Genomic DNA, 15,519 nt, shown 5'->3' on the forward strand with positions numbered 1-15,519 from the left:
GTGGACACCGCCCTGGAGGAGGCGATGCGGGCTGGCCCCTGGGAGCCTGTCCGGGGGGTACGGAGTGGGGAACTTGGGGGAGGTGGGTGTGGGGGCAATTGGCTAATCAGGGTCCAGGCGGGACAGATGGAGGGAGGAAGCCAGGAATCAGCAGCCACCTTGAAATTTTTAATTTTCCCATCAGAAATGTGTGGGTATTGGACACGAGGATGTCATAAGGGCAGAGAGCTTAGAGCAGGGGGGCTGGGAGCCCGGACTCCTGGGTTCTCTCCCCAGCTCTGGGAGGGGAGTGGGGTCTAGTGGTTAGAGTGCGGGGGCTGGGTTGGGCTGGGAGCCAGGACTTCTGGGTTCTGGTCTCTTATACAATTCCTTTCTCATTCATGAGCTTTATTTGCATCTGTAAAGTGACCCACCACTGTGTGTATGCGGGGGGAGTGACCCTCGGGCTGGGCTGGAGGGAGTTACCTGGGAAGCCCTTTCAGGCTGTGGGGTGATAAGGGCTGGGGAAAGCCGGAGAACGGGAGACAGACCTAGGCCGTGTCCCCACAGTCCGGATACACTGGTCCTGCTTCTGCCCTGTGTGTTTCCCTACCGGCAGGTCGGCGCTGGGGAGCCTCTTCACAGCCCTGCCCCAGCTCTAGTATCCCTCTGGCTCGGATTGGGTTTGGGCTTGGCAATCGCACTGTATGCTGTGAGTATCTGCATTGCTGGCCCCTGTCTTCCCCCTCTGTACCCCCCCCCCCCCCCTGCCGGTGCCCCCCCCCCCCGCCCCGCAGCCCCTGCTAGCCCAGCCCTGGGCCCCCCTCAGCTCTGCCGGTGCCCCTCAGTCCCGACCCGCAGCCCCTGCTAGCCCAGCCCTGCTCCCCCCAGCTCTGCCGGTGCCCCTCACTCCCGACCCGCAGCCCCTGCCAGCCCAGCCCTGCTCCCCCCAGCTCTGCCGGTGCCCCTCACTCCCAACCCGCAGCCCCTGCCAGCCCAGCCCTGGGCTCCCCCCAACTAATGCACAGTCACTTCAAACCAGGTTAACCAGATTAGGTTCCCCATTGTGCCAGGTGCTGCACAGACCCCGGCTGAGATCAGGCCGCGCAGACCAGCCCCTTCCCAGTCCGTGACGTGCTCTGTGGTGTGGTCAGCGCAGACATCAGCAGCACGCTCCAGACTGTCACTATAAGGGCGGGAGAAAGGGAATCACCCCCCCCCCCCAAATCACCTGACCCCGGGACCAGGGCGGCTGCTGCCCGGCCCAGCCCGTGTGTCCCCACACTGAATTTAGGGGACCCGCACCAGTGAATTGCCACAAAGCATCCCGGTGGCACGGATGGCCCTGCTGCTTGGCCTGGGTTGGGGTGGCTCTGGCTGGCCATGCTGTGGGGTGCGGGGTGGGGGGGTGTTGAGCATGGGGGTGGGCTGTGCACAGATTAGCATTTGTACATGAACCATCTCTGTCTGGAATTCCTTTGCACCGGCTGGCCGGGGCCTCAGCTTTGGGTACACAGGCCGGCCCCTCCGCACACCTCCTGGGGCCCTGGAAATGCCCATACAGAGTCACCGCAGTCCAGACGGAGAGCGGAGCGGGGACAGGTTAGTGATGGTGATAGACAGCAGAAATGCCGGGGTCCTTCTTCCTTTGTAATGAGTACTGCCCCCCAAAGCTCCAGTGTGGTCCTAGGGGTGCCATGCCATGGGTAGAGGGCTTGGGGCTCAGCAGGGGGTGCCGGGGAGCAGGGGGCGGGGGCTCGGTGGGGGCGCTGTGCCGAGTAGGGCGAGGGGGGGGGTCGGCAGGGGGGGGCTCTCCACTGGCAGTCAGTTCTGGCCTCGTTGCAGTACTAGGGGGCCCTGATAGAAGCATTTATTCCCAGGTATTGCCAGTGTCCTATGAACAGCTTCCCCACCCCAGAGGTGGCCGCATCTCACCGCCTGGCCAAGGGGTCCCTGTATAACCAGTTCCTGTGCCCAGAGGGTCCACATCCCAGCTCCAGGCGAGGGGCCCCTGTATAAACAGTTCTTGTGCCCCACCCCAGAGGGGCTGCGTCCCAGCGCCAGACGAGGGGTCCCTAGATACCCACTGACCAGAAAGCACTTTGGGTATTTATCATAGCAGATGGTTCCCTTTGGGCCAGTCCTGTTGGGTAGTTGGGAATTTAACTTCCGCCCCCACAGACACCTGGTTCCCTGCCGCAGTTTGGGAGTCCTGGGCTCTGGGCTCGGTCTGGTTTCACATCCCTACATGCCCAGCTGGTCGTCCCCTGCCACGTGTCTGGGAAACGGGGGCGCCCCAGGGCTGCTAGGTGTGAAACGCTCGCTCCCTGCTGCAGGCGTACGACATGAGTGGGGCGCGGCGGGCCCTGACGCTCTGCGTGCTGAAAGATCGGCCGGGCGCGGAGAATGACATCGAGGCGCTGGACAGGATGTATACAACTTTTGAATTTCAGAACACGCTGGTCAAGGACCCGACTGCATCCGTAAATAGCACTGTAACCAGGGCGCCCTGGTGGCACGGGGCTGGTTCTGCCACAACCCTGCCTCAGTTTCCCCATAGGCCCTCCAGCTGGGTCACTCGCGTGCAGTCCCCTTTCAAATCATGCAGAGTCTGCCCATAGTCAGTCCACCCTGGTGACCCCCCTTCATGTTCCCCACCCCACCATATCACTGGCCCCAGCAGTTCGCCGATGTTCGGGGCCTTCCCAGCCTGCTCCCCTTAAGGGGAGACTTTGCTGCTAGGAGTCGGGTCTGTTCTTTGAGGTGGTCTGTTTATTTGCAAACCATGTCCTTGCAGGCCCATTTGCCTGAGCATGGTGGAAGCAAACAGAATCCCAGCCCCGGGGGCATGGGAAGGAGGCTTTGCCCGTATTAGCTGTTCACACAACGCCATGGGGCTGGTGCACTCCCTGTCATTGCTTTCCTGACCGTCACAATTTCATCCCGAAGCAATTCCAGACTGAGCTGGTGAGCTTCCGAGAGCGGATTGACCAAATCCGAGGCCCGGTCAGCTGCTGCTTCGTGGTCATCATGGCGCATGGGGACAGCGGAGTTGTCAAGGCGGCCGATGGACAGTACGTGAACCTGGAGGAGCTGTTCGCAGAGATGACCAACGAGACCTGCCGAGCGCTGCGGGGCAAACCCAAGGTCTTCATCATCCAAGCCTGCCGGGGGGGTGAGTCCGCGGCTCAGATCCCCCCTCCTTTGAGTGGGTAACCCAGCACCAGATTTAATTCTTTCATTCCGACCCCTCCTCCCTGGCCACATCTACACAGAGTGGCTCGCCGGGCGGGTGAGCCTCCTGGCAGAACGGACAAGCGCAGTGTGGGAGCCTGAGCGAGGGGCTGGGGGATCTCCCTAGAAGAGAGTGTCAGCCCATGACTCTGTTTAGAGTTGAGGTGTTTACCCGTCCCCCCCCCCCCCAAGTTTTGGACTCCCCACCCCACAAGGGCCTGGCCTGACATTTGACACAGCTGGAGGTTTACATCAGACCCTGCAAGAGACAGTGGCCAAACTGCAGAGACCACGTGGCCAAGTGAGTTGTGCCCTGCTGAGCCTCAAGGGGAAGCTGCAGAGGCAAACGTGGTCACACCCGGGGTAAAATCTATTACCTTTTCCCACCCCTCCCCAACCCCCCATGTGTTAGCTAAGGGAGGTAACCCCAAGCTCCCAGCTAATGTGGGTTACAGCTACAATTTCCTTTTCTTCACACTCAGATTGTAACACCCATTTAAGCAAACCCCAGCGTAGTCATCCCCTTCTACTTTGTATCTCACATGCAAACTGCGTTTGAAGAACACTGAAGTTGCAAAGTCGAGCACTGAAAAGTTAGGGAAGGCCAGAATTAAGGATGCCCCTGCAACCTTAACTCTGCCCTGTTGTGTCCAACAGCCTGAAGTACAGGCAGCAGTCCCAGCTCAGTATATAACACACAACCCCACTCATTCCTCACCCTGTACACAGGCCCTTCCCTACCAGCGGAAAGGTGGCATTTGGCTTAACTTGAGTTTTACATCAACTTAACTGATGACCAATTAACTCAAGGTAGAAAACTGTGTAGGGTAAGAGAAACTGACAGGGGGTCACTTCCTCATTCTCCTCCTCCAAACACTGGTGTGCCACAAGGCCTGCAAAAAACTCACCAGCAGTCACGAAGCTGGGACCCCTCCAGTTACTGGTCAGTTTGGTCTCATTGCTCCCTTGGGCTCCTCCGTCTGCCTGTCTTCCATTGGCTCTCTTGGCTTACATCAATATTGTTGGCTCTTCGGGGCAGGGATCATGGCTTGTTCTGGGTCTGTGCAGCGCCTGGCGCAACGGGGTCATGGGCCATAACTAGGCTGCTAGCATATCCCATAATACACAGAATAGAAAATGCACAGCACCTCACACAGGGGAGTCTAAGACACATAATTAATAATGACTTGATGGTGATTTCTTTTTGGAGCAAGTCGGAAATGTACAGGGGGCATCACAGCAACACAGGGAAAGAGACACAGGCCCAGCCCCGCAGATCTTACAGCTAAGAGCCAGTCAAAAAATAGCAGCGGCCGCACTTTTAAAGAGTGGCTCTTTTTCATTCCCCGAGCGGCTCCCAGCTGCGAGTGCCAGCCTCAGGGCAGACCGTGAGAAAGCCGGGCACATGTTAGTTGAATTCAAGCCTGTAGCCCAATGGCACCAGAACCCAAGCAGTCCCGAGACCGAGAATCACTCCCAGGATCCAGTATTTTATAGATCTTGCTCACAGGCGCCTTCATCCCACCATGGGCTCTGACGGATCGCCCGGGCAGACCGTCTGTGGGCTTCCACCGTGGCTTTGGAGTTAACGTTCTACTTCCTATCGTACACATGTGACCCAGTGCCAGTGATCTACAAAATGTAATTGCCGGCCGTTCGTTCTAGTAGGGCCAGAGAAGGGGAAACATTTCAGGTATCGTTCATTAGTATTCGTGCATTAAGTAAATCTTCATCTAAATGCTAATACATCATCAGAACATGAGAACGGCCAGACTGGGTCAGACCAAAGGTCCATCTAGCCCAATATCCTGTCTACCAACAGTGGCCAATGCCAGAGGCCCCAGAGAGAATGAACAGAACAGGGAATCATCAAGTGATCCATCCCCTGTCATCCACTCCCAGCTTCTGGCAAACAGAGGCTAGGGACACCGTCCCGTCCTGGATAATAACCAGTGATGGACCTATCCTCCAGGAACTTATCTAGTTCTTTTTTTAACCCTGTTATAGTCTGGGCCTTCACAACACCCTCTGGCAAGGAGTTCCACAGGTTGACTCTGTGTTGTGTGAAGAAATACTTCCTTTTATTTGTTTTAAACCTGCTGCCTGTTACTTTCATTGGGTGACCCCTAGTTCTTGTGTTATGAGGAGGAGTAAACAACACTTCCTATTTACTCTCTCTACACCAGTTATGATTTTATAGATCTCAGTCATATCCCCCCTTAGTCGCCTCTTTGATTTAAGGCTAATTAAGCACAGGATACAGACGTGGAAAAGGACATTGCAACAACAGGTTAATTTAGTTCAGGGGTGGGCAAACTACGGCCCGCGGGCCACATCTGGCCTGCAGGACCGTCCTGTCTGGCCCTTGAGCTCCTGGCCGGGGAGGCTAGTCCCCGGCCCCTCCCCCGCTTTCCCCCTCCCTTGGAGCTACGCCGCCGCTCAGGCACCTCCCAGGCTTTCCAATAAGCCAGTCCTGCTGCTCTGAGCGGCATGGTGAGGGGGTGGGGAGTGGGGGGGGGTAGATAAGGGGCAGGAGGTCCCGGGGGGCAGTCAGGGGACAAGGAGCAAGGGCAGTTGGATGTGGTGGAGGTTCGGGGGGGGGGTGGTCAGAGGACAGGGAGCAGGGGCGGTTTGATAAGCGTGGGAGTCCCGGGGGGCAGTCAGGGGACAGGGAGCAGTTGGATGGGGCGGAGGTTCTGGGGCGGGGTGTTGTCAGGGGACGGGGGGGTTGGATAGGCATGGGAGTCCCAGGGGGCAGGGGTGTGGGTAGAGGTCGGGGCACTCAGGGGACAGAGACATCGGGGGGTTGGATAGGGGGGTGGGAGTCCCGGGGGGGGGCTGTCAGGGGGCGGGGTGTGGATAGGGGGTGGGGCAGTCGGGGACAGGGAGCAGGGGCGGTTGGATAGGAGGTGGGGTTCCAGGGGGGTGGTATGGGGACAAGGAGTGGGGGGGGGGTTGGATGGGTCGAGGGTTCTGAGGGGAGCAGTCAGGGGACAGGAAGTGGGAGGGGGCAGATAAGGGGCAGGGGCCAGGCTGTTTGAGGGGGCACAGCCTTCCCTACCCAGCACTCCATACAATTTCACACCCCGATGTGGCCCTCGGGCCAAAAAGTTTGCCCGCCCCTGATTTAGTTACACTAGTACACATCAGACAGGGTATATGTACAATGCAAATGGCATTCAACCCGTCACAAACAAATAAAGACAATAACCTCCACATTTAGCAAACAAGTGACTGGAACACTGTAAGGTCTTTACCTGCTAGCCAGCTGACAGCGCCGCATCCCCACTTTGAATTTTTTGCTGAATTTTTGTTTTAAATTGACCCTGTTCTCTGGCATCCCCACCCCCCACATGCACATCAAAATGGACAGTTAGGCAGGGAGAGGAATCAACTCTGAAATGAAACCAAAAGCAGAAAACAATAAAAATCCCCTCTTCTTAAAACGGCCAAATTTTGGCTTTAAACTGCAACTTGTAACTTGCTGAAAACATTTGGGTCTCAGAAGCATCTTCTGGCGGGGAGTTCCACAGGCTAATGATGCTTTGTATGAAAACCATGTTTCCTTGCATCGGTTTTAAATGAGGTCCTTCTAGGGCTTGTTTTATGAGATGTGACATGTGCTGGATCTAGCAACCACTAGCTGAGTGTGTGTGACTCTGCTACATTCTCATTTCTGTTTCTGAAAGGAAGTTATTTTATGCTTTAGGAAGAGGAGACCCAGGTGTGCTTCAATGTGATAGGCTTGTAAGTGACTCGGTCAGCCAGGTCCGTCGCAGGCGGATTCCTATACACACCGACCGCCTCTTCGTCTTTTCGTCCAGAAACGGTACCAATGTGACCCTGTTTCCACCCTGCTCGTATCAAAGTAGCTGAAGCTGCAGCCTCGTGCTGTACAGGAACTCCTCACGTCACGCTGTCGCTCCGCTCCTGAAAAATGCCACTTTAAGCGAAGCGACGTTAAGTGAATCCAATTTCCCCATAAGAATGAATGGAAATGGGGGGCGGGGTTAGGTTCCAGGGACATTTGGTTTTGCCATACAGTGCAGTACTCTAGTGGGGAGGTGCCCCCGCCTTACCCCACACAGCCACAGCCCCTGGCACTGCAGACAAGGAGGCTGAAGGTGCTCTAGGCTCGGAGAAGCACGTTGCGCAGCGGCAGCTTCCCCTACTCTGCAAGCACCGGGGTGGGGGACTCAACCCTCGGCCCGCCCACGCCACCCCTTCCCCCAAACCCCCACCCTTAACCGCCTCTTCTTCCCCCTCCTTCCCCCTTTACTCCGCACGCCGCGTCCTCGCTCCTCCCCCCTCCCTCCCAGGGCAATCGGCCGGCTTGCGGCGTTGAGGAGGCAGGGGAGGGCGGGGGAGCCTGCGCGCTGAGTCCTCGCTCCTCCCCTCCTGCCTCCTGAACGCTGCAAGCCAGTTGATTGCCGTGGGCAAGAGGCGGGGGGAGGAGGGGGAAGGCGCTGATCCGCGGGGTCTACTGGCGGGCGGGAGGTGCTGGTGGGGGGCATGGGTAGCTGATAGGGGGGCTGCCAGTTGTGGACAAAGCAGGCAGCCAAACGGCATTATAGTGAAGCATTGCACAACTTTAAATGGAGCATGTTCTGTAATTGAGCAGGGACGTAAGATCGAAACAACGTTAAGCAAGAGGACGTTAAGTGGGGAGTTACTGTACTTGGCTCATTACACTTTTGTTATAAGGGGGAGATCAGGACTCCTGGGTTCTGCCCCTGGCTGTGGAAGAGGAGTGGGGTGCAGTGGGTCAGAGCAGGGGAGCTGGGAGCCAGAACTCCTGGGTTATAGGGTTGCCAATAAGGCTGTCAATCACAGTTAACTCAAGCAATTAACTCAAAACAAATTAACATGATTAAAAAATTAATTGTGGTTTTAATCACACTGTTAAACAGTAATAGAATACCAACTGAAATTTATTATAAATATTTTGGATGTTTTCTACACTTTCAAATATATTGATTTGAATACGAAGTGTACAGTGCTCACTTTATATTATTATTTTTGATTACTGTACAAATATTTGCACTGTAAAAAAGATAAACAAAGAAATCGTATTTTTCACTTCACCTCATACAAGTACTGTGGTGCAATCTCTTTATCGGGAAAGTGCAACTTATAAATGTAAAAATGTTTTTGTTACATAACTGCACTCCAAAATAATGCAAAACTTTGTCCTACAAAGTCCACTCAGTCCTACTTCTTGTTCAGCCAATCGCTCAGACAAACAAGTTTGTTTACATTTGCAGGAAATAATGCTGCCCGCTTCTTGTTTACAATGTCACCTGAAAGATATTTACGTGCCAGATGCGCTAAAGATTCATATGTCCCTTCATGCTTCAACCAGCCTTCCAGAGGACATGCGTCCATGCTGATGATGGGTTCTGCTCAATAACAATCCAAAGCAGTGCAAACGACCCATGTTCATTTCCATCATCTGAGTCAGATGCCACCAGCAGGAGGTTGATTTTCTTTTTTGGTGGTTCGGTTTCTGTAGTTTCCGCATCAGAGGGTTGCTCTTTTAAGTCTTCTGAAAGCATGTGCCACACCTCGTCCCTCTCAGATTTGGAAGGCACTTCAGATTCTTAAACCTTTGGTTGAGTGGTGTAGCTATCTTTAGAAATCTCACATTGGTGCCTTCTTTGCGTTTTGTCAGATCTGAAGTGAAAGTGTTCTTAAAACGAACAACATGTGCTGGGTCATCATCCAAGATTGCTTTAACATGAACTATATGGCAGAATGCGGGGAAAACAGAGCAGGAGACATACAATTCTCTCCCAAGGAGTTCAGTCAAAATTTAATTAATGCATTTTTTTTTTAATGAGCGTCATCAGCATGGAAGCATGTCCTCTGGAATGGTGGCTGAAGCATGAAGGGGCATACGAATGTTGTATCTGGTATTCTATTGCTTAACAGTGCGATTTAAAACTGCGATTAATCATGATTTAATTTTTAATCGTTTGACAGCCTTAGTTGCCAACTTTGTAATATTTAAAAGCCTCCCCTCCCCCGCCTCTTCCCCCTGAGGCCCTGTCCCCCATTTGCTCCTCTGCCCCTGTCGCTCTCTGCTCTTCCTCCCCCTCCCCCTCTGCCCGGGTTCGGAGGGACTCACCTGCAGAGCCAGGGCTGGAGCTGCAGCCCTGGCTGAGTAGGGGCTGGCGTGGGTGATGACCTGGCACCTCCCCACCTGCAGTAACTGGACTTTGGGTGTCCGGTGACTTTTCAACCGGACCTTCTGGTTGAAAACTGGGCCCCTGGCCACCTTATTTGGGAGAGGTGGGGAGACTAGTGGTTAGAGCAGTGGGGGCGGGGAGCCAGGACTCCTGGGTTCTCTCCCCGGCTCTGGGAGGGGAGTGGGGTCTAGTGGTTAGAGCAGGGGGGTTCTGGGAGCCAGGACTCCTGGGTTCTCTCCCAGCTCTGGGGGAATAATGGGGTCTATTAGTATTGTTCTGCAGAACTTGCCCCCGACAGCGCAGTCTTGCTATTGGAAGCTCTAGCCGTCTGGCACATCCTGAGGTATCTTTGTTCAGTGAATCCAAGTGTCTGGTCTCACCCTGACTCCAGCCGCTTCAGGCTGGGAGGCGGTGAAGTCCTGTGTGGGTCTGTGGTTTTAATGACTCTCCCTCCTTCGTCCGCAGGTTATTACTCGATTAGAAATGAAATCACAGGCTCTTGGCTGATTCAGACCATGGTGGATGTGTTCACTGCGTACCCCTACTGGGACATCATGGGGCTATTCACCGAGGTAAACGCATGGCTTCTGGAGAGGTTCTGTTGCTATCGAGTGGGAGGATAAGTGACCGTCTGCTGGGCCCAGCAAAGGGAGATCTCCCTAGCTTCTTTGTTTCTGGAGATGCAGCAGAGTTCAAATCCCAGCTGCCCAAGGCTCTGTGTGGTTGAATGAATGGCTGGCGCTTTTACAGCATGTGACCGGCCCACAGGAAGACTGTTTCTAAGGGGCATTGAGGGCTTATCAGCACCAGTATAACATAAGGTGGGAATTTAAACTGACCTCTCAAAGTGGTGCAAACCCAGCACACTTCATTCAATTTAAACCTGGCTTATTCCAGGCTATTTTAAGTCGAGTGGGAACAGTTGTTAGGGTGCTACAGAGTGAAACGGGTGCAACGATGTTTAACTGTTATACGTGTGCATTTATATAACACACTCACACAAATATACTGTAGAGCCAATACAGCTACCTCTGTATTTGTGTATATGCACATATGCGTTATACAGACAAATGTGTGTAGAAATATAAAATATATTATTTATACCCACCTTTTCTATATTTTATAAAATTCTAACAAAGAATATATTATTTATACACAAAATATATATTTTGTATTACATAAGATATATAAAGTATGTGGGTATAAATATAAAACATAGATACATTATAATCCCTAGCGCTTATCTAGCACTTGTCTCAGCAGTAGATGACAAAGCACTTTTCAAAGGAAGGATGTATCATTAACCCCATTTTACAGATGAGGAAACCGTGTGTGTGTGTGATGGGTTGGACCCCCCCTTCTGGGATGCCACCTGATGTACTGGGGTTTCACTGAGCCCCTCCTGCTCCACCAGCCTGGGTTCCCTCCCCGTTTTGCTGAATTAGGCTCTCCGGCCTCTGGCAGCACACACACACGTAGGGCCACACCCGCTGCAGACACAGACTGAAGCCAGCTCTGTGTGAGAGGACTCCCCCAGCACTCACATGCACACCCCTTTGGGGGATAAACCCAAAATAATACTGTCTGGCGCTGTATAGACAAATCTGCACAGCGCAAGCTCATAAAAATCCACCCTCTCCCTCAATGTGAACAGAGAGGTGCACTGCTTCTTGCCCCCCCCCAGTTAGAAACTACATAAACTGAGTTTTATTATAAACAAGAAATAAGTTTATTAATGACAAAAGGTGAATGTAAAGAGATGACCTAAGCCACAGACTGAGCTTCACACACGAGATAGGTAGGATACAAATTAGCAAATTCTCACCCTGAGCGGTAAACAGGCTGGCAGATTCTTAAGGCACAAGGTGCCGTGGCTTTCCCAGGTTTTCATACACAGGCTAAAGATCTTAGCCTGGGCCCATCACGTCTCACAGTTCAGTCTTTGTTTTTCAGGTGTGTTGTTGTAGGGAGAGTGACGACCCCTCATGTTGTCATTGTCCTTCTTGTATATCTGGAAAGCTTTTTTGCTGTGACCTGGGTCAAACAGTTCCCAGTGTGTAGCAGTATCTCGGAGAGGTTTCTATTGCACACAGTTCCTGGGGTAATCCTTGTGCTTGTGTGCATTTCTTCCATCAGCCACTAACCTTGTTTGGCCTCATCCAACATAGCTTTGAGCAGGGGGTGGGACTAGAACCTCCTGAGGTCCCTTCCAACCCTGATCTTCTATGATAAATACAGAGACATGGTCAATATTCCCAGCTTCAGATACAGAAATGATACATGCCTACAAATTGGATAAACACATTCAGTAAATCAGAACCTTTCCAATGAGACCTCACATGAACCATCTTGCATAAAGTACATCTTAGTCATAACAGATTCGTCTCATAACCATATTTCCATGAAGAATATGGGGTGTAACGTCACATTGTGTTCAGGGATCAGGCCTCCAAACTCCTGAGCCTGGCTTAAAAATCATGAACTTCCCCCCAAAACGATGCCTTCCCCAGTTGTTTGCCGGGTTGTTGCCTTGTGGGTCCCAGGATATTAACGCGACAAGATGCGGGAGGTCATATCTTCTATTGGACCAAGGGACAAGCTTTCAAATGACAATGCTCAGTCCGCCCCCTCCAAGGAAACGCGCCCAAAGGCCAGCCTGGGAACTACGTCATAATGCCGCTAGACAGTACAACACGTGGGCTTAATAGGGACACTGGCTCCTTGCAACAACCTGTAACCCCCACCTGTCTGCTACCCCTTAATGTCCCACCTCAAACCCCTTCTGCAGAACAATCGAACCCCCTCTCACGTGACCTCCTACAAGGTGTGACCCCATAAGCTTCCCTGCCTGTCCCAACTGGTATTTAGCTCCGATTTCTTTCTCCAGCCCTGCAGCAGAGCTCCAAAGCTTGTCTGTCTCCCCAGCAGAAGTTGGTCCAATAAAAACCATGATCTCACCCGCACCAGAAAACAGATACAAAGCTCTCTTTTTTTAAAGAGACAAGGCAGGCGAGGTCTTAGCGCCTAGCTCAGTCATGGCCCAGAACCCCATTGTGCCAGGCACTGTACGTGAGGTGTATTACAGTCATGCCTAGTCACTCAATCCTGGCCCAGACCCCGCTGTGTCAGGTGCTGTGCAGACACAGAAAAACAGATGCCCCAAGGAGCAGACGATCTTACTTTGTGTCTTGACTTTTCAGAACTCTTCAGTCTGCAAAAATAATATTTGTTTGGGGTTTTTGGTCCCAATTCACGGACCGGAAATTCCATTTTCCAGTCCGGTTTTGCTCCCACGTTAGCCAGAGGCATGCAGCAGTTACACAGCGTATACAAAGGGAAGACGGGTATTTCACTGAGTTTGTTTTGTCTTCACCATGCCTGCTTCTCTTCACGTTACACCCCCCGACTGTGGGAGGGGGTTAAGTTATTGCCACAGGACCATCTTTCCCCTGATAGATTTGTATTTTCAAATGACTCGATCCTCTTCTAGGTAACGAACATGATTTCTAACAGAGAGTTCATGATGGAGGACAGAGAAAACCAAAGGGAAACCAGAATAACTCACCCGGAAATAACGTCCACTCTAACAAAAAAGCTCTATTTGAAGGTAAGTCGGAGTCTTAACCGTTTTCCCGCTGGTTTGTGAAACATACATTTCACACAGCTAACTCCACCATCAATCTCAGAGCGCCAAAGGTAAAAGAAAGCAGCACCCATTCTGCCTGTCCTTCTGATCAACCGGTAGCGCACTGGCGTGAGAACTCAGGACTCCTGGGTTCTAACCCCGGCTCTGGAAGAGGAGTGGAGTCCGGGGGGGGCTGAGAGTCAGGACACCTGGGTTCTCTCCCTAGCCTGGATGTATTCCCTATACCGTTCCATGGTCAACATACATTTTGTTGTTTTCCCCCAGGAGTAAGACTCACAGATCAGACCCTGGGCCTGTCTAACACAGCTTCTCCTGTCCCGTTGTGCCCAATGAGACTTTCCGCCCATCCAAAACAGTCTTTGCACCAATACCCCTGCGCCTCAGACTCTTAGCGCATTCAGACAAACACTCTAAGCATCCAGACCCACAGCCTTCACTAGAGACAACCAAGTCTCCAGCTCTCACGTCTGCCGAGAACCAGAGAAAATGGGGTCAGAGGGCGCCACTGGCCTAAGTGTGACTGATACAGCGGCACTGCCTGAATCTGCAGAGAGCCTGAACCGATTGCTCGGACAGGTGTGAACTGCCCCAAGTGTGACCAATGCCTGGGGTGTAACTGACACTGCCTGAATCTGCAGAGATCCTGAGCCGATAGCAGGGAGTGGTGTGAACTGCCCCGAGTCTAACTGAGGCAGAAAAGTCTGCCGGAGACAGAGATTTTAAGGCCAGAAGGGGACGTCTGATGATCTAGTCTGACCTCCTGTTTAACCCAGGACCGAAAACGTCACCCCGTTACCCATGCACTGAGCCCTACAGCTTGTTTGGCTAAAGCATCTTCCAGAAAGGCAGCCTGGCTGGAGATGAAGCCTGGCAAGAGATGTAGAAACCACCTCTTCCCTGGCGAGTTTGTCCCAGTGGCTTGTTGCCCGTGCTGTTAAAACTCGGCCTGATTTCTAGGCTGGGAAAGTCAAAGTCGCTCTCCCTATCTATGCACAAACCAGCAAAAAGCATTTCCATTGACAATCACTGAAATGTACAGGTAGGCAGAGGCGGATTACTGTTTTGGGGGGCCCTGGGCCAGAGCAAGTGCCCCCCCCACCAACACGCCTGCCAGGGATATGGGGTGGGGGCGCGGGGGCTTCCCCAGCTCCCCAGCAGGAGCGCCGGGCGGCAGGAGCGGGTTGGGGCGCGGAGGTGCCCATTTTCCCCAGGGCTAATCCGCCCCTGCAGGTAGGCAAGGTAAGAAAACCGCTGCTTGAGAACGTCTGAGCGTTTGTTTTCTGGATATTGACTCCGAAGGTTTTGATGTGGGACGTTGACAAAGTGTGTGTTAACTTTGAATTTCAGTGGCCGCTGGCATTAAATAATATTGTCTGTCTCCCCTTGCTTGCACCCCCAGCATTTTGCACAAGTGTGAAAATTTAAATCGCTAATAAAAAAATACTTTAAAAAATCACCATTGCTGTTCTCCATCGAAATTATGGAAACATAAAAAGTGACTTCTGCGAGGGGTCCGCCTTTCTCATTCGAATGTGTGGGGCTTTCACTTCCGGCCGTTGGGTCGTGTTCTGTCTTCCTCCGCTCCTGAAAAAGCTCTTCAGCGCCTGGGATTTTCTCCCGGGGCAGGCGTTTGTACACACGATCAAGTCACTTCGCAATTTTCTTTTTGGGAAGTTCAACAGAGTAATCGCTTTAAGTCTGTCACCGGAAATATTTTCTCCCGCCATCAAACCTTTTTTTGTTTCTCTTCTATGCACCCCTTCCAGTTTGCCTGAAACAACTGCTCAGGGTTGGGGGGTGTCAGTCAATGTGGTGTTAACTCTGAAACCTTCTGATATATAGTTAGGCGTCGTCATTATTGAGTCTTAATGATTCATAGAGTCCAAGGACCATTGTGATCATCTGGTCTGACACCCCCTGGGTGACACAGGCCAGAGAACGGCCCCCAGATAATTCCCAGCCTGTTGTTAAATATTCCCCATGTAGCGATAGATCGGGATCAAGTCATCCCTTAACCCTCTTCACGGTAACTAGACAGACTCCAGAAGCTCATGCAGCGAGTGTGCCTGGTCTCAGCTCCTCACCCCAGTGAGTTCTTGGGGCCTGTTTCAGCTCCACCCAGCCCCATATCCTGGCTCGCAGGGGGGGCAGGGAGGGGGCTCAGACCCCCCCTCCCCGATCCTGGCATGCCCATGGGTACCTCAGGCCCTGTTCTCTGCCTCTTCCTACTGGCCTGTCCTTCCCCTCCATCTCCCTATCCCCCCGCAGCCCCCGTACCCATCCCCCTGCCACTTAATGTGCCTGAACCCCCTTTCCCCAGTGCCCCTCCCAGCAAATGTTCCCCCCCCAGAATAAACAAAACAAAAAGACCCTCTGCCCAAGACAGATTTTAGCACCTCGAGCTGGATCCATGGGTTCTCCGGCTGGCTGGGGGCAGGGGTGTGTGTGGGGCAAGATGGGTGGTTGGAGGGG

The 15,519-nt window shown here is 52.9% G+C and overlaps 1 protein-coding gene across 1 annotated transcript; it reads left to right on the plus strand.

Annotated features, from left to right (window-relative positions):
• Positions 1-1,431: 1,431 nt before the first annotated feature.
• Positions 1,432-12,231, plus strand: LOC112122012 (caspase-14-like). The gene is made up of 6 exons (XM_029914037.1): positions 1,432-1,581; positions 2,316-2,462; positions 2,929-3,154; positions 6,923-7,042; positions 9,867-9,973; positions 12,190-12,231. The coding sequence occupies exons 1-6, from the start codon at positions 1,432-1,434 to the stop codon at positions 12,229-12,231; spliced, it is 792 nt and encodes a 263-aa protein (XP_029769897.1).
• The last annotated feature ends 3,288 nt before the right edge of the window (positions 12,232-15,519 follow it).

The sequence above is a fragment of the Terrapene carolina genome, unplaced genomic scaffold (genome assembly GCF_002925995.2).
Source record: "Terrapene carolina triunguis isolate 2854851 unplaced genomic scaffold, T_m_triunguis-2.0 Scaffold28289, whole genome shotgun sequence".
Lineage (NCBI taxonomy): Eukaryota > Metazoa > Chordata > Testudines > Emydidae > Terrapene > Terrapene triunguis.

Bases quoted from the DNA above. Each gene is read 5' to 3' on its own strand.
- LOC112122012 (XM_029914037.1), top strand. From the start codon at position 1,432: ATGAACCATCTCTGTCTGGAATTCCTTTGCACCGGCTGGCCGGGGCCT. The intron at 1,582-2,315 runs GTTAGTGATGGT...TCCCTGCTGCAG, and splicing joins GGAGAGCGGAGCGGGGACAG to GCGTACGACATGAGTGGGGC. The intron at 7,043-9,866 runs GTACCAATGTGA...CTTCGTCCGCAG, and splicing joins CGTCTTTTCGTCCAGAAACG to GTTATTACTCGATTAGAAAT.